Source organism: Natator depressus, chromosome 20 (genome assembly GCF_965152275.1).
Source record: "Natator depressus isolate rNatDep1 chromosome 20, rNatDep2.hap1, whole genome shotgun sequence".
NCBI lineage: Eukaryota > Metazoa > Chordata > Testudines > Cheloniidae > Natator > Natator depressus.
Window position 1 is genome coordinate 26,423,332 of NC_134253.1, and position 25,344 is coordinate 26,448,675.

Consider the following 25,344-nt stretch of genomic DNA (forward strand, 5'->3'; position numbering starts at 1 on the left):
GTGAGGCTTTTACATACCGTGGGAATCCGGCTGCATGACCCAGCATATCCTCCTAGAATGCAGTCACCAGTGATCGGATCAGCAGGGCTTTCAGGCTCATTTTTATAGTGTCTGAGTCCTAATAAAGGCAAAAGTGACCAGCAATTACAGGTCTGGGATTTTATTAGGTCCTGTGAAGCTCCCCTCTGGCAACTTTCCTCCTTGGCATCAGTGCGCTGCTAATTAGAAAGTGGAATGTTTGCTTGTAGGCCTCTCGGATGTCACTGTCCGGTATGCAGGTGCTGAGGACTGCGCTGACCAGTCAGAGACCATCTGACTGGCACCGCGCTGCCAGCCTGTAAATCAGCAGTGGCCAAAGAGTCTGTGTGGGAGGGCTTTGGCCGCGTGCATTGCCATGGTACTGGAGTGTGGATCTTGGGCTTCTAAGAAGCAGCCTGTTGCCAGCCTCCTCTTCAGCGCAGACCACATATCCCAGCATGCTTAGCTGCTCAGCTCAAGATGGGACAAAGCATGCTGGGATATGTAGTTTTTGTGTTGCTCTAAACAACATCGCTTTAGGCCACAATCTCTGCACCAAAGGTGAGGACACACGCAGTCTGAGTGCAGATAGAGCATAGGTCACATTGACAACGGACAGCCTGATGCAACAGCCCCATCCAGCCCCAAGATTACAAATGGCTCATGTTGGATGCTACGATCTCCCGGCAGCCGCGCTCTGTTTCCTTCCCCTCCGAGGCAAAGCTAGGTGCAGCTCTGTTGCTGCTCTGTTCTCAGCCCGGATGGGTGGCTAAGCCGCCCACAGTGGAGTGCGGCTGCAGGAAATTGCGTCTCTGTGTGTGTGAGCGTCAGAATACCTTCGCGCTCGCTACCGCAGACTGAGCTGTGGCTTTGCGGGTTCTGGGGAGGACGCGGGCAGTGGAAACAGAAACTCGCTTTGGCTGCAGTTTGTGCCTCTGCCCCATTTCCATAGCGACTCTCCCATATGGGTGTATGGGGTCCAGCACAGCAGGGTCCTGCTCCGGGCTAGCCCCTCTGGATACAGTCCAAAGAGCAACACGTCCGTGGTGGTCTTTAATAGCGGAGCAGGGTGCTGGGGAGAGGTGCTGAGCAGGGAGACTGGAGGCCTCTAGCCACAGTGCAGGCGCAAGACAGCTGGTGAGCTGACAGTGCTCTGGCTACGAATTGTGTGGCCTGCCAGTCTTTGTACAATGTGCCTTTGTTGCTGTTACCTCCTCCCTCCCCGGCTGCCGCCTCTTGCCTTTCAGACCGTGAGCATTCTGGGGCAGGCACTGTTGCTGTGTCTTCAGCAGCCAGCATGAGGGGCCTCCGGGATGCAAGCGGCAGTGCTGCAAGCTTCCCTCTCCTAACTCATCCAGCTTGGATCAGAGCTTTGCTGTGCGAGATGCTGGACAGTCAATGTGAGATGGTGCACTCTGTGCTTCGAGGAGCCCCTGATTCTACCCACACCTGTGTCCGGAGAGGCCTTTGGCAGGCTTAGGGCCTGTGACAGTAGCTTGCTTGCCGCACTGGTTGTCGTTTGATTCCGTTGCTCTTTAAGGGCTCAGGAGCCTTGCTGTCCGTGCAAGTCTTGCTGCTGAACCATCCTCTTGGCTGAGCATCCCTGTGTTGATTTCTGCTTGACGGGCTCGGGGACCACTTGCGCTGCACATAAGTGACTCCTGTCCTCAGCAGCTCTGGTGCTGCAGTGCCTGCTGGAGCAGGCTTGCCCTGGGGAAGCACTCTTGTTTTGAAGTGCTCGATGGAGAGTCATGTTCTTGCCACTTTATAGGCAGGGAAACTGAGGCCCAGAGAAGCAGCATAGCCTGCCCCAAGGTGACTGAGTCAGTGGCAGCACTGGGCGTAGAACCCAGGAGTCCTTTGCTCTGAGGTATCTCTGCTCTGACTGAGACCTCTGATCCCAGGAGCCTTTGTAACCCCATCTCCTCTCTGCGCCCCGAGAACAATTTGAGTTGGGTGAATGTGGAGCTGGGCACTGAAAGAAGAGGGCACTCTTAGCCAAGTGAGCGCAAGGCAGGTGAACTGCATTCCTTTGGAAGAAGCCAGCTGCACCCCAGAGGTGTGTGTAGTCTGGCGCATTTCCCTGGCCACAAGACCCGGCCCCTGGAAACACAAGCTGGAGATCTGGGTGGGAGGGTCCCTGGATCGGGGTGATGGGCAAAGAGGGTGCAGGGCTGTGATGTGCGGAGAGCCATTCCTGTTTAGTGGCCTGGATGGGGTCTTGGTCCCCGTGGCCAGTGCAGCACTGCCCCCCTCGCTTGCAGCCCGAGTCGGTCTTGTCCCTGCTGAATGGGCCTTGAGGTCTGAACTCCTCCGGCGGGGCCTTGCTGGCAGAATTGGGGAAAACGTCCTGTCGCTGTCGCCCTGCTGTTGCTCCGGCTGAATCTCTGCTGTAATAGAGGCTTTTGGTCCCCAGCTCACTGCATTGACATGGGCGCTGTCTGCCAGATGTAAACCGCCTGCACATTGGGCGAGCGCTGGCTCGTGCCCTTCCTCGCTGGAGCATGGGCAGGCGTTTCTCTGGCTAAGCTCCAGCCCTCGTTCATCTGTACGGAGCGGCCTGTAGTGTGCCGCGGCTCAGGCAGCAGCTGTGGGGTGCCAGTGCAAGGGGCGGAGACCTCAGCCCTGACCAGGAAAGCACTTGCCTGGGTAGGCTGCGCCAAGCTGCACCTGGAGGGTCCGTGTTCCTTTCTACGCTCTCCCTGCAGCAGTGGGGAGGCTAGTGGGGTCAGGTCCTTGCTGGTATAAATCCCTGAAACTACTAGTTTGCACCAACTGAGGAGCTGGCCCTTAACTCTAGCAGGGTGTAGGTCTGCTTGGCTGTATTGCCAGTCTCAGAGGGGTGGCTGTGTGGTTTAGTGGAGGGAGCACTGGACTGGGACCCAGGAGACCTGGGTTCTATTCCCAGCTCTGCCACTGATGTGCTGGGTGACCTTGGGCAAGTCAGTCCACCTTTATGTGCCTCAGTTTCCCCAGTTGTAAACGGTAGTAATGATACTGGCCTCCCTTGGAGATGCACTAGTGAAAAGCTGGCTGCATGACCGTCAGAGCTGAGCCTCACAGCTGTGGCTTTCTGTGCTGCTGTGCTGTGGAGACCAGGCTCTTGCCTGCTGCTCGGGGCAGCTTTGTGGGGACTGACTCGGACAGGAGTGCCAGAAGGAGAAGAGGGAGGATTTTGTAGCCGGGGTCTGGCAGCTGCTGAACCACTGGCTCTGTGTTGATTCCAGCAGGTGCCTGATGGGCTCAGTGGTGCTGTGGCCCTTCCCGCCTCTCTCAGGCTTGTCTGTGTCTGTCTCCCACAGGTACTACTTCCGCAACTGGCATGGGATGAGCGACAAAGAGCCGGCCGTCTATCGCAACGTTCCCCGGCAGAGCGACGTCCCTGAGGACAAGCTGCAGGGCGGTGCGCTTCTGGACAAGTCGTCCTTCGAGTATCTCTTTGAGCAGGTGGGGGCGCCGCTCTATGCGAACCGGAAACCCCGGTGCCGTGACTGGGACGTTCACCTCTGAGAAGGGCTGGCGGCCTGGAGGGTTAGATAGAGACCCTTGACTCCCTAGGGATGAGGGCCACTTTCACCAGCGCTTCTCGCTGGACGCCTCTGATGCTTGGCTATGACCGTGCCGAGTGCAGGATGAGAACCTGTGTAGAATGGAACAGACAAGGATCTGACACCTGCCACAGTGGGGACTTGGACACGGATTCCCAAGTGCGCTGGCACAATGTTTTCTCAGCTTCCCCGTCACCCGAGCTGGCGCTCCGATCTGCTGTGCGTGCATTTCCGAATTCAGTGGTAGGAGGTCACCTTGCCTCCAAGCTGGGGGCTGGGGAAAGGTTTAAACAATGATGTAGAAATGGCCAAACTGCATCAGAGCAGGGGCCCATGTCCCTCTAGTCTGGTATCCTGTCTCCGACAGGGGCCGCACCAGCTGCCTCAGAGGAAGGTGCGGAATATCCTGCCCCTGAAGGAAATTTCCTCCTGAGCCCTGATAACTTGAGGTCAGGGCGCCTGCCCTGAAGCAGGAGGGTCTGCAGCCCTTCCAACACAGAAGAAAGTCTTTAAGGTTTTGCCTCATTTGATTTAAAGATATTCCAAATATGCTACAGGCCGTAGGAGCTGATCAAAGGGCTCCCTCTGTGAGGCTGAGAAGGAAGAAAGCTAAATCTGAGTGGATGCTTTGCGTCCCCTTTTCTCTTTGTATAACACTTTTTTTTTTAATTTTGGTTCCCTTTGCAGGGGAAATATGAGTTCATTAATGACGTTGTGTCTCTGAAAGACCTTCAGAGTGAACAGGAGATCCACCGGTTTAAGAACGAGAGCTTAGGCATGGCTGTCCTTCACCTCTCTCACATGGCTCTCAAACGAGGCGTCTCTCTCGAAGAAGTGGCCAAAAAAACCAGGTGATTCGCGGGGTGGATGGGCATCGGGGCTGTGCTGTCCACCTCCTTCCCAGGCACTGCAGTGCAGCTGGTGTGTGGCCACTGAATGGCAGCCTCTTCTGGGGTGGAGCTTGCCTCACTCCAGTGCTGAAAATAACACTGCTTTCGTGGAGGTTGTTTCTGGAGCACATCATGGTACTCGCCCTGGCAGCCGGTGTTGGAATTGAGTTGACCCCAGAGCACACTTTCACATTGCATTGCTTCTCCTTGAAGGTGGTGTGACAGTGCAAAGGCTGTGCCCTCATCCAGCAGGCCCCCTGCGATCCAGGGGGGCGGTAGGGCCTAAGACGCATCGCACTGCGACGGGTACTAGGGTTCGTGGTGGAACAGCGTTGCGTGACTGCAGCTTCCTTTCTGCATGCTCTGATTTGCCATTTGCTCTCCCTCCTGTGTGACGCCCCTGCTGTGCTAACCTTCCCCTCTCTCTCTCGCAGCTTCAAGGGCTGCATCCCGCGCTCCTTCTGCCGGCAGATCCAGCAGAACAACTACCTGACCAGGTTCCGCATGAGGAACGTCTTCAGGAAGTTCGTGCAGCGCTTCCAGCGGCACACAGTCAGTGCTGGGAAGCTGACGGAGCAGGACGTCATGTACAAGTACCTGGCCACCTTGGAGAACCTGGCCCCCCGCTTCGGGAGCGAGCTCTTCCCGGTCCTTTCCTTGGAGACGGCCTCTGAGGGCGAGAAGGTGCTGCTCTATGTCAATGGAGGGCACACGCAGCTGGAGGGCGGCTGTGTGTCGTCTCCCAGGGACAGGCCCGCCACCCACGAAGTCCTGGTCACTGGCACGGACGGGATTCAGTGGCGGACCGTCCCTGTTGAGGTAGGCTTGTACCCGGCTCCCCTGCCATGGGGGGCCACTGGCTCCTACAAGAACCTGCCCGGCACAACGCAGATAGCACTGGCTCCTCTGCCTTGGGGGTCGCAATGGGCGGTGCTGGCCCTGTTCTAGCTAGGGCTTGACCCCCTCTCGTTCAAAGGCACTGTGGCCTAGTGGATAGAGCCCAGGGCTTGGGCTCAGGAGATCTGGGTTCTATTCCTGGCTCTGCCGCTGGCCTGCTGGGTGAGTCATGGCTCCACTCTGTGCCTCAGTTTCCCCATCAGTAAAATGAGGGTGATGGTCAGTGTTCGGTCCAGGCCTGGGTAGGAGCGCCCCAGCCGTGGCAGGTCTGGCCCAGGGGAGGGGCACCCCTCTCCCCGGCAGGTCCCTGGGCGGGCTCTTCTGCACCGCGCAGGCGCTCACATAAGTGACGGTTCTGACCTCCTGTGAGAGCTGCTGCTGAAAAGTGCTAGGCAAGAGCCAGGGAGCGGCTGCTAATGGTATGCGCCTGGGGAAACCCCCCTCTCCGAAGGCACAGAATACCTGGCCCAATGAAGGAGGGTGGCATCGGGCCAGTGTGTTCAGTGCCACGCAAGTGTTGCTAGCCCCAGGGACTCGCTCCGCTCTGCAAAGCATGTTTCTAGCCCTGGCAAGTGCTGAGAGTTCGCCCTGGAAATGGCACGCTCAGTCTTGCCTCAGCGCTGGCACGAGCCGTGCCTGCTGCTGGAGTTGAAAAGGCTGCCTCTGGAAGAAGGGGCAAGCCCAGCTTCCTGGGGCGTGCAGCATCCGAAACCTCCAGGGACGGCACCTGCTAAGGCCGAGTCAGAACTGATGTGGGACAAAGCGGTGGGGCGGGGGGTGCATGTGGCGGGGTGAAGGGCTAGATGCTCGCTGGCGGGAGCTGACGCCGTGAAGCCTGGAGGAACACTCACCTGTACTCATGCTGTGGGAGAATGCAGGCCAGGTCTGGCCACCGCTTCGCCTGCCCTGTGGATACTGCCCAGCTGCCTGGAAAGCCGGAGCTGTGACCCTGCTTTCTGTCTTCCGCAGAGTGCAGAAAGCCACCCCCACCGGAGTTATTTTGGGAGGAAGACTAGGGCCAAAGAGCTGGACCCCAAAGGGCTGTGTCAGCCAGTGGAGAGGAGCGAGGCCAAGTGGGTGCGCTTCTGTGACTTCCAGGAGATCACGCACATTGTCCTCAAGGACTGCAAAGTCAGCATCAACCGCCAAGACAACAAGTGCCTGGTGAGGGCTCTCCCTGCGTGATGGGTCTCTGGAGCGGGGACTGTCTTCCTCTTGCCGTGGGGGCTAGTGGGTTAGAGCAGGGGGGCTGGGAGCCAGGACTCCCAAGTTCTCTCTCCGGCTCTGGACGGGGTGTGGGGTCTAGTGGTTAGAGCAGGGAAATCCTGATTTCATCCCCAGCTCCACCTTGTGGGCTTGGCCAAGTCAATCCTGCATGGGTCTATTCCCTGGTAACTGGAGGATGTTACCACTGAATGTCTGTCCCGTGCCTTGAGACCCGTGGCTCCGAGACAGTGCGAGTTGGGGGAGTATTTTTCCTTTCCCATCCCCCTGCCCCTTGGCAGCAGGGTCAGTCCGTTGGAGATGGGAGGGGGCTGGCATTAGAGGGCAGACCAAGGAACAGCTACTGGCTCCTGCCATCTCCAGGATGGGGGGGTGCCGGGGAGGGGACCTAAGGGAGCTGTGGGTCGTGTGCAGAGGGGGTGGGGGGTCAATACCAGAATCTTGGGGCTTTCCCATAGTGCATCAGGATTCCACAGGTGTTACTGTTTGTGACCTGCCCAGCGGGGGGGAGTTCCAGCCCATGTGTTGAGTGCTCGGGGCTTGATCCTTGAACCACTGGCTGGCTCAGAAAGCAGAGCTTGGACGGTGAAGGGGGGGATGAGGCCTGGGCAGCCTCTCAGCCAGCCAGTGGTGACACCCTGTGGCTGTTCTCCCCCCCCACCCCCACCCCACCCCAGGAGCTGGTTCTCCCGTCACATGAAACGGCCCTGTCCCTGGTGTCGCTGGTGGATGGCTACTTCAGGCTCACGGCTGACTCCAGCCACTACCTGTGCCATGAGGTGGCCCCGCCACAGCTGGTGATGAGCGTCCTGAATGGCATCCATGGGCCAATGCAGTAAGTGGCGCCTGCTGCCGCGCGGGAGACCTGGGGGCTCTGCAGGGCCTGGGCCTGTCTGACGCCTTTCCCGCCTCCAGGGAGGAGTTCGTCTTCGCCAAGCTGAAGCGGGAGGAGCAGGATGGGCTGTACGTCATCCGCTGGAGCGTCCTCAACTTCAACAGGCTGATCCTGTCAGTGGTGAAGAGGGACCATGGCCAGGTAAGGCAGGCGTGGGGTGAGCAGTGTCCATCCGAGATGGAATCGAATGAGCAAAGGCCCCGTGCGCGTGACAGCTGCTGCGTTGGCTGTACGTTCTTGCGCTGTGCTCAGAGCTCCTGCCAGCATGTGTGGGTTGTGCACTCATCCTCTGCAGAGGGAGGACTGTGTGGGCGGAGGAGTGTCTTGTTTTGGTAGGGTTTGCTGGCGGGGGGAGGAGGCAGGTTAGAGCAGTGCCCTGGCACTTGGAGTGGTGTCGGGGGAGGGTTGGGATGGTCCTTGGTCTCACGGCGTCCCCGGGCGATGCTCTGGAACTGCTCCCTTGGAAGCCAGTCAGGACTCTGGGGAAGTCTCCTCTCTGGGAGCAGCCTGTCTGCAGGACACACAGCTCACCCGGCTCCACCTTCCTGGGTCTGACCTCGGAGCATTCAGCATCCTCTGCCCCTCCCTGCGCTTCCCACAGCGAGTCCGCCCAGGCGGGGTCCTGGGGAAGCCAGAGGGTCCTGCCCCCCAACTCCGCAGTTGGGACTCTCAGCCAGCCAGTAAAACAGAAGGTTTATTAGATGACAGGAACATGGTCTAACACAGAGCTTGTAGGTGCAGAGAACAGGACCCCCTCTGCCGGGTCCATTTTGGGGGGCAGTGAGCCAGACAACCACGTCTGCCCTTCACTCCATGTCCCCAGCCAGCCCAAACTGAAAAACTCTCCAGCCCCTCCTCCTCTGGGCTTTGTCCCTTTCCCGGGCCAGGAGGTCACTGGATTCCTTTGTTCTCCAATGCTTTAGCTCTCACCTTGAAGGGGGAAGGGCCCAGGCCATCAGTGGCCAGGAAACAGGGTGTCGGCCATTCTCAGTGTCCAGACCCCTGCACACACCTGCCCTCTAGGGCTCTGCAACGATCATACACCCTTATCCCACCCCCTAGATACTTAAGAACTGCCTAGGGGAAACTGAGGCACCCCTACAGTATTCAGAGGAAACATTAAGAACAGTCCTGCTTCGTCACACTTGGTTCCCTGGAGAAGTTTGTTCTCCAGTCCAGTCCCGGCCCAGCCCAGCCCTGTCTCCCACCCAGAGACTTGGTCTCGTTCCTGGGACGCCCTGCCAACTGCATGTCAGAGACCTAGTTTTCTGGTCATGAGACCCACTTGTCTTGAACCGCGTCGGAGCCGGCCAGTGGCTTCGGGTGCAACAGGGGTTTGGGAGTGATGTGCTCCAGTTGGGCGCAGTCTGCGGACCCAGCACTGAATGTGGACTCCACGCGTTGGCGTGGCACGCAGCAGAGCCGGTCTCGCTCTGGCTGGTTTTTACTGCTCCCCCTGCATTTGGAGGGGTTGGGCCAACCTGTGTCTGATCCGGGCAGCTCCAGGCATGCCAAAAATATGTGCAGCCACCTTTGGGGTGGAAAGTGTGGCAACTAATGGACACAGAACACAAGAGTGGGGCAAAGGGAGACTTAGAGCAAAGACACTGGGGTGAGCCAAGGGATTTTCCCAGGACCCCGCGGGGCCCAAACAGGCGCAGCAGACGGCATCTTGTCTGAAAGTCTCATTAGTCTCGCTCAAGTACCTGCGTGTCCCAGCATGCAGCTGCCATGAACGCAGGGCTGCTTGGGCATGTGCCCTGCACACTCCCTTTCCCTGGCGCCTCCAAGCCTTGCGTGGCAGGTCCCTAGCGCAACCCTCCACACAATCGCCCTGGGGAACGCAGGCCACGATGCCAGCAGACACAGGGAGCCTGGGGGCGGCCGGTGCCAGAAGGAGCCTTGGGAGGAAGGCTGCAGCTGGTGCAGAATCTGGGCGTGCCGCGTATCCGACGGGAACGTAGGGGCTGCCCTGGTGTCTCACTTGCAGTAAGAGTGAGTGCGTTCTCCTGAGCCGACCCAGTTACTGCAGGAAATGCTGGAGCCGAGCAACAATTTCCTTCCCGGTCTTGGGCGTGCTGGAACGGCCGGCGTAGGGCAGTGGCAGCAGACAGGCTTAATCGAGAGGCAGAGACCTCGCCCAGCCACTGTCGGAAATGGCAGCACTGCCTGGAACCCTGCTGCAGTCTCCTTGGTGAGCCTGGGGTGTGGCCAGCTGGCTGCAGCTCACATGGGAGAGATGCTGCTGGGCTGACTGCTTGGAGAGAGGAGCTGGAAGGAATGCAATGAAATCTAGGCAGCCCGTGGTGGTGAGACGCTGGTTAGCCAAGCGCAGGGGCCTGACCTCAGACCCTGCTGGAGCATGGTACTCTGAACCAGCAAGTGACTAGGGAGAAGCTGCAGGCCCCTGCTGCCCGCTGATGGGTTTTAGTGGCATGGGTGGGTGACAGCAGGGTCCGCGTGCTCAGGCGTAAGACAGTCAATGGGGCATGTGCGTGCTGAGCAGGGGTTCCTGGAGCCATGGACTTTGGGTTGCCCTGTCACAGCAGAGTCTCTTTTCCCCTTCCTCCCCCTGCTCCCGGGCTCCGGGACACAGACCACCCCCATGTATAGGCAGTTCCGGATCCAAAAGAGAGGCGCCTCCTTCGTGCTGGAGGGCTGGGAGCGGGAGTTCTCCACCGTGCGGGAGCTGATGGACGTTCTCAAAGGCTGCACGCTCAAGTCGGGAGAAGAGAGCTTTGCTGTGAGGAGGTGCTGCCCGCCGAAGCCGGGAGGTACGAGCCCCGTCCCAAGCCCCTGGGGAGTGAGATTCTCCCCAGGAGCCTCTGGCAGCAGCCGCGGCTCTGCCCCAGCCCAGAGCTCCCATGTGCAGAGAGCCAGAGCTGAGTCTCCGAAATGGCTTGTGTCAAGGCTGATGGGGTCTCTGACCTCCTCTTCCTGTGGGCCTCTCCCCACAGAGATTTCAGACCTGATCATCGCCCGGAAGGTGAAGGACAGCACCAGGCAGATCCTGAACCTGACCCAGCTCAGCTTCCACCAGATCCGGAAAAATGAGATCACCCAGGTTGGCCTCCCTGACAAGTGCTCGGGGGGAGGCTCCAGGGAGACGGGTCGGTGTCCTGGAGGAGAATCAATGCCCAAGGGAAGCTGAAAGCTGGTGCAATGGGGAGGACTGGGGAGCAGGTACTGGGCCTGGCCCAGCAACCCCATCAGGAGTGGGGGCTCAGCAAAGGCAGCACCTTCAGCCTAGGGCCGGTCTCCCTCTGGACATGGTGGGGGGCAAGCAGGGTTCTCCCTGCGGCACCGAGTGACCCCCTTATTGCTGTCTCCCGTGCAGAGAGCTCACCTGGGCCAGGGCACCCGCACCAACATCTACGAGGGCGTGCTGCATGTTTGCGGGGGCGCTGGCGGGGACGACGAGGCTGAGTACTTCTCCACTGAGCAGAACAACAACAGTCGCGAGATGCACGTGGTGCTCAAGGTGCTGGACCCCAGCCACCGGGACATCGCCCTGGTGAGCAGAGCCCTGGGGATGGCGGAAGGGAGTGCTGGGCACCGGCTGCCTCACGCCGAGGTGCAGAGCCCAGCCTGCTGGCAGCTCAGGGCCCTGCCTGGGAGCCTCCCGATGGTGCCGTAGCCCAGGGGACCGTGGGGCGAGGAGGGGGGTACTCTGAATGCGGGGAGACAGCCCTGGATCTGGATAGGAGCCTGCGGGAGGAGGGGTGAAATGGCCACACGCTGGCTGCAACTGCGGAGCTACCCCCTCTTCCCCACGCTTCGGTTAGCTGGCCCAAGGTGGCTGGCTATCCCAGGGGCTGCACGCCAGTGCCTGACTTCCCCGCTCCTCTCTGCAGGCGTTCTTCGAGACGGCCAGCCTCATGAGCCAGGTCTCGCACATCCACCTGGCCTTCGTGCACGGCGTCTGCGTGCGGGGCTCCGAGAGTGAGTAACGGCTCCCCAGCGCGTGGCCCTCCCCTGCACCATCCCTCCCTAACAGCCTGCCTGGCCCTTTGCCCCTGCTGAGAGGGCAGAAGTCTTCCTGAATGCCTCCCCGCCCCATCCGGCCTGTGCAGGGGGGGTCTCATCCCAGCAACAGTTGATCAGGGTGCAACTTGCCAGCATGTCTGCCCTGAGTGTCCTCACCTGGGCCCCAGCCTGCGGCCCTGCCTGGCCCTCCAGTGCCAAAGAGCTGGGCTGGTAAGGAACGGCCTCTTCTGCCTCTCAGATATCATGGTGGAGGAGTACGTCGAGCACGGCCCCCTGGATGTCTTGCTGCGGAAGGAGAAAGGCCGGGTGACCGTCAGCTGGAAGGTCACTGTCGCGAAGCAGCTCGCCAGTGCCCTGAGTTACTTGGTGAGAAGCTGTGCTTTGGAACTGGGCTCTTTCCCTGGGGCGTGCCCTGGGGCGTTCATGTGAGGCTGCTCTGGAGAGCCCCGGGCTTCTTTAGGCACCTTTTTCCCCTGCTCCAGTCCCCAGGGAGCACCATCTGCCAGCACGCAGCTGGGTGTCCACTTCAGCAATGCAGATAGATCTGGGTAGGTCCTCAAACCCTCTCCCTCGCCGCAGTGTCCCAGCACCTCCCCACCCCTGGGAAGCACCAAGCAGAGGAGCGACTCACCCGAGGTCGCCCAGCAGGACGCTGGCAGAGCTGGGGCTTGAACCGAGGCCTGGCCCAGCCCCCTCGCCAAGGTGCACCGCTCGGTCTGAAACCTTGTGACTCCTCTGGTTACACGTGAACCACGCTCCCTGGTCCGAGCGAGGCCTGGAGGCTGGGGAGAGCCGGGAGTGGACTGCTGCTGCCTCCCTTCCCTGCTAGGAGCGTGGTCAGCGGCTGAGGAGTGCTCCCACGCTCAGCAGCCGCTTGGAAAGGCTGTGGGTGGCGGGACGTAGCCCTGTGCAGAGCTGCACGAAGGCCGGTTCGGCCTGCTCCTGTTCTGCCCCCACGCCTGTTTCGCAGAGGGGGACAGAGGCAGGAAGCGAGTGCCTGCGTGCCGGAGCTGTGGTGAGGACCCAGGAGTCTGGTGCCCTGCTCCTGGCCTTGGGGCCACCTTCCCAGCCTGGTCTTCAGACCCTGCAGAGCACCTGGGAGTACCTAAAGGGTCGGGGCTCCTCAGCTCTCACTGTTTCCTATTTTATTTTTATAGGAGGACAAAAACCTGATGCATGGCAATGTGTGTGCCAAGAACATCCTGCTGGCCAGGAAGGGGTTGGAGGACGGGTTGCTGCCTTTTGTGAAGCTCAGCGACCCTGGAGTCAGCTTCACGGTACTCTCCCGAGAAGGTACCTTCTCCTCCTGCCTAGTTCCCTCCTAGTTCCCAACTAGTTCCTAGTTCACAGGGCCCTCCCTCCAGATGCCCGGCTTGTCGGTGGCTGGGGCTGGGCTGGGCTCCCTGCAGCTCCTGTGCGGGAGGGGAAATCCCAGAGTGCGGTCACCTCCCCGCGGCAGCCTGTGCTTTCTCGCCAGGCTCTGCAGCGGGGATTCCTGTGAGTTATGCATCAGCTGGGCTGAGTGCAATCATCCCAGGTTTCATTGGGAACACGAGCCAGGCTTGGCTCATGTGCTCCTTTCTGACCCTGAGCGGAGCTGCGTGAGTCGCCCGCTCCGGCATGGATCCCATAAGCAAACAAAAGGCCTTTCTCCAGCACCTTCCCACCCAGGGGGTCCTCGAGCAGTTGCCAAACTACTCAAGGATTCGCTGCATCTGCCCCGATGTGCAGCCACCTCTGGGGTCTGCTGTCGCAGCTGTTGGAAAAGCGCACAGCAACGCTACATACCAGCTGAGGACAGGAAGTGGAGGGATCGTTTTCGGTAGAAACAGTCGGGAGAATTGGATGCAGCACGTAATCATCTATGCTAGAATTTGGCCAGGGCCCTGGGGCCAAAAGAGGTGTGGGATTGGCTGTGACCAAGATGTTGCATCTCCACCATCCCCTGAGCACCATGCTGGAGTCCTGAGATCTGAGCCCCACTCCCTGCAGTGCAGGCCCCCGAGCCACACTGGGCTGAGCAATGACGCTTGGGGCAGAGCGCCTCCTACTGAGCCACCCATTCCATTTCCTGTCCCCTACCCCTGTCTCTGAGGAGCACGCCCTCTGCCTACAGCCCGGCTCACCTTTGTGTGAGATGTGACAGGATTGGCACACACAGTGGTGTGGGTTACACGCCCGTGGGTGACTCCGGCCACCAAGCCCTGCTCGTGGGACTTCTGTTTGGTCGGTGTTTGCTTTGTCCTCTCCTAGCCAGGAGCCCGGCCCCTCCTGCTCCCCCAAGCAGGGCTGGGGACTCGGCAGCTCTTCCTGCCAGAGCTGCACATGTGACTGGGCTTGAAACTGCCCTTGAAATGTGACCGGGCCGACTCCTTTGGCGTCTCTGAAATTCCCAGCCTCTGCCCCATTCCTGAGTTGCCGCTGCAAGGGGCTCTCCCCAAACCCGAGTTCTTAGTGGTGTGCATGGTCGCTCAGGCAGTGTCCGTGCAGCAGCTATGAACCCCTCTTGCCTCTTCCCCAAAGAGCGAGTGGACCGGATCCCCTGGATCGCCCCCGAGTGCGTCCAGGATGTCAGCAGCCTCAGCACCGCGGCCGACAAGTGGAGCTTTGGCACCACCCTGCTGGAGATCTGCTTTGATGCGGACGTCCCACTGAAGGAGCGCACCCCCTCCGAGGTAATGCCTGTACCCTCCAGCCTGGAACGCACCTGTCCCATAACCTCAGCTATGCTCACGAGCTGCCCTCCGGCTAGTGACAAGGGTAGCTGTAGCGGCTGGAAACGCTCAGACTCTAGGCTAGCATCTCTTCCGAGGCCGGCGTGGCAGCGGGAATGGGACGTGTTGAGTGGGGTGAGTATCTGGGGCTCTAAACCCCACTGGGAAGAGGCTGGTCTGTTCTGTGGCAGGCCAGTGCTCCTCTGGGCGCCGGGGGGCTGCAGAGGAAACATTCACCGAGTGTCTTGAGAGACAGCAGGAGTGGGGGCCGTGTGCACTGGAGGGCTTGGGGGGGCTGGGGGACACTGTGTGGCTCGCCGCAGCTGGGGTGCGGCTTGCTCAGCCCTGGGAGAGCTCAGTGGGACCCTCCTTTCCCCTTAGAAAGAGCGCTTCTATGAGAAGAAACACCGCCTGCCCGAGCCATCCTGCAAGGAGCTGGCCGCCTTGATCAGCCAGTGTCTGACATACGCCCCCAGCGAGCGGCCCTCTTTCCGGACCATCCTGCGGGACCTCACCCAGCTGCAGCCACACAGTAAGCCCTCCTGCCCCCCGCCAGTTGGCAGAGCCCGTGCGGGGGCTGGAAACAGACTGAGGGAGACTTCCTGACTCCTGGGCGGCTGCTCTGCTCTGTTTCAGGCCAGGCAGGGAGGGTGAGGGGCCCTCAGCAGGGATTGCAGCTCTGCTGGTGTCTGCCCTGCGTCAATACGTGACTCTCCCTCCTGGCCCTCAGTAGAAGGGAGGACCCAGGCAAAACAAACCTGCCACCCCTGGAGCCTAGCCAGGCACGTGCAGCTACCCTCAGCCTAGCCCATGCCTCGCACCTGGTGCCCCGCATCCTTCTGGCCACGAGGGAGCTCCCTTTGCTGCTCCTCGGCTGGCCGGAAGAGGTCGTCACTGAGCAAAGTGTCGCACTGGTGTCGTGTGGCTCGTGCCAGTCCTGTCAGCCACATGGCTCTTCTCCTTGTGTTCCAGACCTCGTCGATGTCACCTCTGTGAGCCCTGACTTCCCTGTCTCGGACCCCACGGTCTTTCAGAAACGCTACCTGAAGAAGATCCGAGAACTGGGGGAGGTAAATTGCATCCAGAGCAACCCTTGGCCCTGGTTCAGTGGCACCATGTTGATGCACTGACAGAGGGAGGTAGAAGTGGCTGCGTTTCCCGAGAGCTTGGCGGGTTTCACAAAAGGATCTGGGATTTTCGCCCCGTCGCTTTAGCGAGGATAGACTGTATGTCAGGGGAGTGAGAGCAAAGCCGCTGGCTGAGGCCCCGCATCAGGAGGACGCTTGCCCTATAGGCAGGTTAGGGCGTGACTGCTGGCTGAGGGCTCTTGCACCACTGTTGGAGAGAGTGCTTGGATAGATGAGCCTCTCGTCTGCTCCAGCCTGGGCCGGCCTGTGTTTTTAGGTCCACTCTGTGCTGCCCTGTCCCTGGGAAGCTGGGATTCCCTGGCTGTTACTGTTCATTTCCAGCCCAGCGTGGGGCCTCCACCCATCTCTGTCTAGCAGTGTTCTTTGGGCACTGCTCCCAACCTGCCACGAGCAGTCCTTGAGCTGGCTTCTGGCAGAGGACATTTCCACTGGAGACCTTTCTGTCTGAGAAGCTTTTCTGCCCCAGCTAGTGCATCCCACTGGGGCCTCTCCCTGCATCAGACAGCTGGAGCCCTGCTCCGTGGCGGGATCTCAAAGCCCCATTTCTGTCTCTCCCAGGGTCACTTCGGCAAAGTGAGCCTGTACTGCTATGACCCCACCAACGACGGCACCGGGGAGATGGTGGCCGTGAAGTCGCTGAAGTCCGGCTGCAGCCAGCAGCTTCTCACCAGCTGGAAGAGGGAGATTGAGATCCTCAAGACGCTCTACCACGAGAACATTGTCAAGTACAAGGGCTGCTGCAGTGAGCAAGGTACAGCCCAGCCTCCCCTGCGGAGTGGGGCTCCTGGGGGAGGATCGCGGCAGAGCGTTGTCTCCTAGTCCTGTGTGTGCTGCGCTGTACATGGCTCCCTCCCTAACAGCCCAGGGCACGTGCTCTATGGATACCCCTCCCTCTGTAGGCTGAGCGTGCTGTGCGGCTCCTATGCTTCCCCCAAGGCAGGGTTAACTATGCATGTGCCCCCCGAGGCTGCGGCTTGGTGCCAGAGGTTACGTCTCGAGTGCGAATCCCCAGGCCAGAGCAGAACAGTTGCACCCCTCAGTCAGCTGGCAGAAGGGAGCCCTAGGCACTCCCTGCAGAGGCTGCCCAGGGGTCACTCTCCAGGAGCGTGGGACGTAAGGCGTGAAGCTGCAGCATTGCAGGAGGGGGCTTAGCCTCTGGTAGGACAGTGATGAGGATTCGGGCCATGGCTGCGTCCCCCTCGGACGTGCCTCTCTGCTCTGCTGCCTGCCGCAGCCCATCCCGCCGAGTGCATCGCTCACATCTGGCTCCTCTTCCAGGGGAGAAGATCGTGCAGCTCATCATGGAGTACGTGCCCCTGGGCAGCCTGCGGGATTACCTGCCCAAACACAACGTCAGCCTGGCCCACATCCTTCTCTTTGCCCAGCAAATCTGTGAGGTAACGACAGGGCCCAAGCCAGGCAGTGCGTGGGGGACTGTGCTGATGCTGCCCCTGCCCAGGCGAGAAGGGGCTACACCGTGTGTCTGCCGCTTCAGAGCTGGGGTGGGGGCTGGGGAAACCAATGATTGTGCAGTGCAATGTCCAGGGGAAGGAGTGGGGTCCAGTGGCTAGAGTAAGGGGTCTGAGTGCTGGGACTTCTGCTGCCAGCTGTGGGAGGGGAATGGGGTCTAGTGGCTAGAGCAGGGGGGAATCTGGGCTTTTGGACTCCTGGGTCCTTTCGCCAGTTCTGTCACAGACTCTCCATGTGACCTTGGGCCAGTCCCCATCTCTCTGGATGCTTCATGTTCCTGGCTGCAGAATGGGGATAATCCGGTGTTTGCTCTCCACAGGGCATGGCTTACCTGCACTCCCTGCACTACATCCACAGGGACCTGGCTGCCAGGAACGTGCTGCTGGAGAACGAGAACGTGGTGAAGATCGGTGATTTTGGACTGGCCAAAGCCATCCCCGAAGGGCACGAATATTACCGCGTCTGCGAGGACGGAGACAGCCCCGTCTTCTGGTAAGTGTTGTGGTGTCCCAAGAGAGCCCTCCCAGGGGTCCCCACCTTTTCCCTCTGAGGGCAACGCCGGTAGCTTGCTAGCCATCCCAGTGCCTTGGTGAATCTGCATTGTGTGGAGCTGACTAGCTGGCCTCCTCTTGTTAATAGAGAGGGTTGGCCTGATGAAAATACAAGGCACAGCACAGCTCGGGTTGGAGCATTGCATGCTGGGACCTGTAGTCTTTGAGAGCCACACACAAGTACGTGCCTGTACACTCCATTGTACATGCCACGTGTGAGCTGTGGTGGAAGCGCAACCTGCAGGCTCAGTGCACGCGGGAACACCTGCAGGCTGTGTGCTCTGAGGGTTGGTCTGAAGCGCAGCCGTGGCAAGGACGATGACGGGTAACCAGTGTCTTCGGCGACTGCCAGAGCAAGTCTGCCCAGAGACTGCGTCAGAACGTGACAGCTTCCGTCTGTCCGTTCTCTGCCATGCCAGAGATGTGCCTAGGAGGCCCTGAGGAATGGGATCCTGCTGTCCGTGCAGGGTCTGGCCTGGGACTCTCTGGGATGCTGTGCAGGGCCATGGTGCAGACTCTCTGTTGTGAGCCCCTTGGAGCTCAAGTGCCGTTTGGAGGGATTCTTGCCACGCTCTGGCTGTGGGTTCCTTGTGCTGATGCCCTGTGGTTGCAGCTATAGCTTGATGGTGCCTGTCTCCCCTGCCCCACCCCGCAGGTACGCCATGGAGTGCCTGAAGGAGTGCAAGTTCTATTACGCCTCCGATGTCTGGTCCTTCGGCGTCACTCTCTACGAGCTCCTGACACGCTGTGACTCCAGCCAGAGCCCCCCGGTGGTGAGTGGAGAGGGACTGATGGGGGGGGTTTCCTGCTCCTGGGGTTCGAGTTTGCTGAACAAGTAACAAGCAGGGCCCACCCCCACCAACCAGCTTTGTTCTCCCTCCCTCTTAGAAATTCATTGAGATGATCGGAGCGACTCAGGGTCAGATGACAGTGCTGAGGCTGATCGAGCTGCTGGACAGGGGGAAGAGGCTCCCAAGCCCGAAGGACTGTCCTTGTGAGGTGAGGCTGTTGTGGTGTAGTCAGCGCTGAGTGGCGCTTGTTAATAACTTCACGTGGTGCTCCAGCCCATTCCATCCCAATGGAACCCCAGGTGCTTCACAGACTGTACAGGGATTGCTTCTTCAGCCCCTGGACTGCAGCCACCTCTCATGTGGGACCTGATGGCTGCTTCCTGCTGCTCAGCAGCCTAGGACAGGAAGTGAAGAATCCACTGACGCGGCAGGGGAACGCAGGGAAGCAGAACTGACTCCCTTTCCCCCATGACGCCAGGGAGAGCACCACAGCTGTACAGGTGCTGGGCTCGGGCAGGCCCTCGATGAGCGGAAATACTCGGTATGTCACAGACTGACATACTGAGGCAGTCTCTCTGCCTGCCCAACGGGGGCTTTGCCTCCAGAGGGCCTGGCTAAGGATTAATTGCTTTCACTCTGATTAGGAATAGAAGCAGTAGGCTGGCCTTTCCCCTACATGCTGCTAAAAGAATGCAGGGTGAAATCTGGCCCCTGCTGAAGTCCAGCGAGAGCTCTCCCTGGGATTCCACTCAGACTGGGCAAGCTTGAAGTCTCACCCGCCAGCCGCCCTGCCCTCGGCAGGGGCTCTGTCCTCCAATGCCCATGGCCACAGGCAGAGAGAACCCTCAGCTAGCGCAGTAAGGGAGCAGTGGTGGCTTCTGTTACTTGGGTTTGGTTTTGACAGGCTTTGGAGCAGGGGAAGGTGTATGTCGGCCAGAGAGCCGTTCCACGGCTGCCTGCTCACAGGCCTGTTCCCAACTGCCTTCTGGCTCGGGGTGGGGGTGGCTGCGTTGTGACGTGGGTTTGAGATGTGCTCCGCCTGCCTTCACCTGCTCTTTCCTTCCTCAGATCTACTGCTTAATGAGAAACTGCTGGGAATCCAAAGCATCCTTCCGCCCAGCGTTCAAAAACCTCGTCCCCATCCTGAAGAGCTTCCACGAGAAATACAAGGCTCAGGCCCCTTCGGTCTTCAGCGTGTGCTGAGTGGGATGCTTGAGAACTTGCTCGGGGAAGGACCACGGCTGCCTTCAGCTGGAAACCCTCTGATGGAGAGGCCCTTCAAAGTGCTGGGGAGGGTTGGGACTTCACCACTTGCTGCCTCGGTGCCTGCTGCTGCATGGAACCGTCCTACGCGATCCGGTTTTCCACCTTGTGCCTTGGAGTCCCGGGAACCCTGTGTAAACAGAGATGGCTGGTGAAGCTTCTGTTGCCACTTCTGAAGTATGGACCTGCTGCTTTGGCCTGGATGCTTAGGCTCTCCAGTCAGGTGGATTTTAATCCCGGAAAGTGATTTCCTTCTAGGCAATGCAGCCAGAGGAAGCTGTGGGGCTGTCTAGCAAAAAGGGCAAACTGCCTTCCTGGCGCATCTCATCTTACCTCTTGGCTTGTGTTGGAGCTGTGCAGCCAGAGCATTGCGTGTGTTGAAAGGGGCAGACGTGTGCAAAAGCCTCCTTGGAGCCTAATGCGCCGCACCCCAGGCCGCTGTCAGGAGCTCCTGAAGCCTTTGCAGGGAGCTGTGGGGGAAGAGGCTGGAGCTTGAGGGGTGGGTACAGGCCTGAATTTAGCCCTGTAATGCCGCATCTGGCGCAAGGGGAGGAGGAGGGTGTATGGTTAAGACGGCTGCCGAGTGAGGGCTTGAAGCATCGTTAAAAAAGATACTCTGGGCCCGCGCCTGCTCCCTCCTCCAGCCGGACGGGTTCCCAGCCTGCCCTGCTCTGTGGTGCTTTTGCAGCTCGGGAACGGGCCTGTGCCCTGCCCGCTCTTCACTGATGCTTTGGTCTTTGAGCTGGGGAAACCTCTGGCCCATCCCCCAGCTGCTTGGGCTCTTGCCTGGTTTGTACCATAAAGCACCACAGTGCCTGCTTCCGCTGGCAACCCCCGAGCCCTGGCAGAGGGGCTCTGCCCCCTGGCCTGTAACCCCCTGTGCAGCTGCCTGTGCCCCCCTCTGCTCCCATCTCTCCTTGGGCGGAGAGACGTTCCCCTGTCAAAAGACCCCTGGGGGCAGGTGCAGGCAGACTGAGGGGGGCTGCCCTCTCCGCATTGCCTGCGGGGCCTGGCTTTCTCCAGCACCGTCCCCTCTTGCTGTACAGCAGCTGACCATGGCCTCTGCTGGCCCTTCAGTCAGAGGCCTTTCTTTGCTCCAGGGTAGCCCTTTGATGCACTCCTGCAGCCTTGGCTGCCACCCAGCGAGCAATGAGGGGAGCTCCTGTGCCCCCCGTAAGGGCTGCTTGGGGTCCACATCTTGGCCACTACCCCCATTCACAGGGAAACCTCCCTGAACAGGCAGCAGCTGTCCCAGCCTGTCCGTCCATGTCTCTCGAACGCCTTGGTGAGCGACGCCCTTCTGTGTCCCCCAGGGCTGCGTGCTCCAAAGGGACGTACCAAGGCCATTCGCTCGGCTGCCGCTGTCCACATGTCAACCAAAGGTTTTTCCCGCCTCTCCCAGGGGCCAAGCACTGTGAATTAGATCATGTGGTTGGGGGAGTGGGCTGGAGTCTGCTGGCCTTAAACCAAATCCAGATCACAAGACACGAACTGCCTTTATCCGCTCACCAAATCACAGTCCCGTCCTGTCCTCTGGCTACCTAACGCCAGTGTTAGCCAAACTGGTCCTGAAAAAGCCAGTATGCCCTGGTTGTGGGGCTGTGTCTAGAGAAGCAGGGCAAACACCATCCAGTTGAATGCCCTCTTGAACAACAGGGACTGCTGGGGTTGCTTGTGTGCTCGTCTTGATGTCTCAGATTCATTCTCCATGCGCTGCAGAGACTGCTGCGTTGCCATCTTCGGTTATGTTGCAAAACCCAGTGGAGGGACAGCTCAAGCCTTGAAAGAACAAGGCCGTAGCTCCATCCACTGCCAACATCCACTCAACCAGCATGCATGTAGCCTCTAGTGTTAGTTGCTCACTCTCTCACCTAAATGCCTGGAATGTATTTTCCTAAGGAAATGGGTGTGGGCTGTACCCAGCCCATCTGACTCTGCAGAACGTTTGGGGTCTGTTGGTTCTCTCTCCTCACCAGGGATGATCACCGGCTTTGAGCAAGTGAACATTTGTGGCACTTTATTACTAAAGAAATGTTAGCAGTTGGGTGTCTCAGTTGGTTGTGATTTCTGGAGTCCCCTATCCCTCAATCTCTTGTAGCCACAGGCTCGAGAGCAGGTGATATGGCCTGGTGCCCAGCCTCAGAGCCAAAGTCAAGATGGTGCCTGCACCAAGGGATATAGTCACTCAAGCGCCAATCCCACTGGCCCTGAGGTGTTTGCAGTCCAGGAAGGACTCTGGCATTGGAGCAGCCAGAGCTGCTCCCACTTCCCTCCCTCCCTCAGCAGCTCCAAGGGCATGTGGCTGTATGTCAAAGCTGCTCCCACGGTCTCCCATAGTAATGGAGCCAATGCTTCAGTTTAAAAATCACAAGACACGGTCAGGGAATGCACTTCCGATTTCATAATCAAAGATGCATTTTCTTAACTTAGTGGCCCTTGAGGGCTACAGATTGGACACCACTGGCCAGCTACCGCATTGGACAGCTGTGGTCACCTGACCTCTCCTCTTCTCGGAGGCTGCTACATGAGGAAATCTTCCTTTAGTATTTGTAACATACCTCTAGTCTTGCCTTTGTATCTTGCCACTGTATTTCCACATACACAGCTCTTCCCCGACCAGTCTCTCTGTCTCCAAAGGCTCGTTATCTCCTGGCCTGGACAATTAGTGAGGAATCTTCTAATGCAACCAATTTGTTGGTTTGGTTCAAAGTAAATAAAAGGCTTGGGAAGAGACGTGTGTGTATAAAAAGTGCAATGTTTTTGTAAAGGATGGAGGGTCATTTTGCCTGAGTTAGCAAAGGTCACTCTTTCTAGAGGGAGGCCTTGGACTTATTCCTAAAATGATGCTGTTAAACTGTATAATGGTTGATTTCCCCACCCCTTATTTATTGTCTGCTATGTAAATGCCATTGAAATAACCTCTGCAGTGAGCCATGTGCCTGGAGTATGGAGCAATGCTGCCTGCCTCATGGGCCCATCCTGCGCCATGGTCTGCGTGTCAACCTTTACGCAAAAATAGACTGCAGCAATGTGCCTTGCATCTTGCCGTTGTGCTGGAGCTATGACTCCCTCTCTCACCAGGGAAGCATGGGTGATTGAACAAGCTGCAGCTTCCTTGCTTCTGGCCAAAGCACCTGTGTGTAGAGACCTTTTTTCTATTGGACAGCGGGAGATGATTATCTAATGTGAACGTCACTGGTTTCAGTGCTAATCTACTACTGGCTAGTGTAACCTGTAGCTGGTAACATCCCTGAACTTTTCTTCAAATAAATTACTCTGTAAAGTACGGTCTCTTTTTTGCTGCTGCTCTGCGCGCGCGGGCTCCTCTGATGGATCTGCTTCCATAACGGATTGCAGAAGGAGGGCAGGCTCTCGCTGGCGTGATTTAACATTTGTCGTCCCTAACTATGGATCTGGGTCCCTCTGTGCTACGTGCTGTGCAGGAACGAAATGAAGGGACAGTCTTTTTAGGGTGACACAAATCCAGGGCTGCTGTTTCACTGCATCCCCTCATAGCAGGCGTGCCACGCAGCACGTCCTGCTGTGTCCTGCATCGCACAGAGCAGAATAAAGCAGAACATTTAGGCAGCCCCTGCAAGAAGCTCTGAGCACTAGTATGTGAGTCTCGCTTTCTTTGCAACTTTCAGCGGCTAGAGAAGTAATCTGATGGCAAACTGGTGTTGTAAGGCCCATACATCCCTATAAACGCTCCGTGCTGCCTCACCAGCTAAGAGCAGCTCAAGCCTCTCAGACCTCAGGAATGTCTTTTGCAAGGGTCCTTAACCCCACAGAACCTGTCCAGGGGTGGAAGGAAGCAGGTTGAGAGGAAATTCATAGATTCCAAAGCTGGAAGCGACTGTTGTGATCATCTAGTCTGACCCCCTGTATAACACAGGCCCGAGATCTTCCCCCAAATAATTCCTAGAGCAGCTCTCTTAGAACAACATCTCATCTTGATTTTAAAAATTCAGTAATGGAGAATCTACCATGACTCCAGTAAAGTGTTCCAATGGTTAATTACTCACCATTAAAAGGTAAGCTTTACTTCTAATCTGAATGTCTAGCTTCAACTTCCAGCCATTGGATCATGTTAGACCTTTCTCTACAAAAATGAAGAGCCCATTCTTAAATGTTTTTTCCCCATGTAGATACTTACACACTGTAATCAAGTCACCCCTTAGCCTTTTCTTTGTTAAATACAAAGAGCTAAACCTATTTATCTTCTCACTCAAAGGCAGGTTTTCTAACCCCTTTAATTATTCTCGTGGCTCTTCTCTGATTTATCAACATCTTTGAATTGTGGGCATCAGCCCTTGACACAATATTCCAGCAGTAGTTGTACCAGTGTCCAATACAGATGTAAAATAGCTTCTCTATTCCTACTCACCATTCCCCTGTTTGTGTCCAGGATCGCATTAGCTCTTTTGGCCACAACATTGCACAGGGACCTAACTCCACCATGACCCCTAAATCTTATTCAGAGTCACTGCTTCCCAAGATAGCCCTCCATCCTGTAAGTATGGACTACATTTTTTGTTTCTAGAGGTAAACATTCACATATAGCTGTCTTAATACTCATTGTTTGCTTAACCAATTTACGAACCAATCCAGAGTGCTCTGAATCAGTGACTGGTCCTCTTAATTTGATTTACCACTCCCCCAAGGTGTGTCTCATCTGTAAACTTTATCAGTGATTTTGTTTTCTTCCAGGTCCTTGATTTTTAAAAAAAAGATCCTCCCTAAAAACTGCTTGATGATGAGTCCCCATTTATAGGTTTTTTTTGTTTGTTTGTTTGTTTTTGGAGACCTATCAGCCAATTTTTAATGCCTTTAATGTGTGCCATGTTAATTTTATATTCTAGTTTAATCAAAATGTGTGGTACCGAGTCTACAGACGTGTAAGTATATTGCATCAATACTGGTTTCAGAGTAACAGGCGTGTTAGTCTGTATTCGCAAAAAGAAAAGGAGTACTTGTGGCACCTTAGAGACTAACCAATTTATTTGAGCATAAGCTTTCGTGAGCTACAAGTGAGCTATAGCTCACGAAAGCTTATGCTCAAATAAATTGGTTAGTCTCTAAGGTGCCACAAGTACTCCTTTTCTTTTTGCATCAATACTGTTACCTTTATCAACCACACTTGCAATCTCATCAAGAAAAAGATATCACATTAGTCTGACAGGATCTATTTTTCATAAACTCATGTTGATTGATGTTAATTGTTACCCTCCTTTAATTCTATATTAATGAGGTGTCATATCAGCCACTCTATTATCTTGCTTGAGAGTGATGTCTGGCTGAAGGCCTATAATTACCCAGGTCACCCTATTTACCTTTTCTAAAAACCAGCACACCACTTGCTTTCTTCCAGTTTTCTGGAACTTCTTCAGTGCTCCCAGACTTACTAGATATCAAGACGGACATTCCACCGAACTACTCAGCCAGCAGTTTTAAAACTTGTGGGTGCAAGTTCTTTGGACCTGATGGTTTAAAAATGTCTGCCTGCAGTAGCTTGTCTTTAATATTCTCCACAGGTACCAGTAGATGGGGAAGAGCTACCACCATATGACGACTTTCTAATTATTTTTCTCCAACTACAGAATAGAAATATTGAACACTTCTGCCTTTTCTGATTTATTATTGAAAATTCTACAATTTCTGTCTAGTAATAGACCAATATCATGGTCAAGATTCTTTTTGTTCCTGATCGATTTTAAAATGACTCAGATCGGTAATGTCATCTGCTGATTTAAGTGATGGGTTACAGACCACAGTTAGCAGTTCTGCAATTTCATACAAGTTCCTTCTGCATTCTTGGATGAATACACTCTGGTCCTGCTGACTTATTACTGTTAAATTAATCAGTTTATTCCAAAACCGCCTCTAATGACACTCAACCTGGGCCAGTTCCTCAGATTTGACACCTAAAAAGAACAGCCCAGGAGTGG

The 25,344-nt window shown here is 57.1% G+C and overlaps 1 protein-coding gene across 1 annotated transcript in view; it reads left to right on the plus strand.

The window, feature by feature from the left end:
• TYK2 (tyrosine kinase 2) overlaps positions 1-22,625 on the plus strand; it is a 32,145-nt gene extending 9,520 nt beyond the window's left edge. Inside the window, exons 4-24 of the mRNA XM_074934758.1 lie at positions 3,321-3,465; positions 4,254-4,417; positions 4,891-5,275; positions 6,323-6,517; positions 7,255-7,412; positions 7,493-7,613; positions 10,069-10,246; positions 10,430-10,536; positions 10,810-10,986; positions 11,327-11,414; positions 11,698-11,825; positions 12,617-12,752; positions 13,983-14,134; positions 14,555-14,705; positions 15,146-15,243; positions 15,880-16,072; positions 16,600-16,718; positions 17,111-17,283; positions 17,998-18,115; positions 18,231-18,341; positions 19,202-22,625. Coding sequence (XP_074790859.1) covers positions 3,321-3,465; positions 4,254-4,417; positions 4,891-5,275; positions 6,323-6,517; positions 7,255-7,412; positions 7,493-7,613; positions 10,069-10,246; positions 10,430-10,536; positions 10,810-10,986; positions 11,327-11,414; positions 11,698-11,825; positions 12,617-12,752; positions 13,983-14,134; positions 14,555-14,705; positions 15,146-15,243; positions 15,880-16,072; positions 16,600-16,718; positions 17,111-17,283; positions 17,998-18,115; positions 18,231-18,341; positions 19,202-19,336 — 3,232 coding nt within the window. The 3' untranslated portion in view covers positions 19,337-22,625. The remainder of the gene's footprint in view (positions 1-3,320; positions 3,466-4,253; positions 4,418-4,890; positions 5,276-6,322; positions 6,518-7,254; positions 7,413-7,492; positions 7,614-10,068; positions 10,247-10,429; positions 10,537-10,809; positions 10,987-11,326; positions 11,415-11,697; positions 11,826-12,616; positions 12,753-13,982; positions 14,135-14,554; positions 14,706-15,145; positions 15,244-15,879; positions 16,073-16,599; positions 16,719-17,110; positions 17,284-17,997; positions 18,116-18,230; positions 18,342-19,201) is intronic.
• The last annotated feature ends 2,719 nt before the right edge of the window (positions 22,626-25,344 follow it).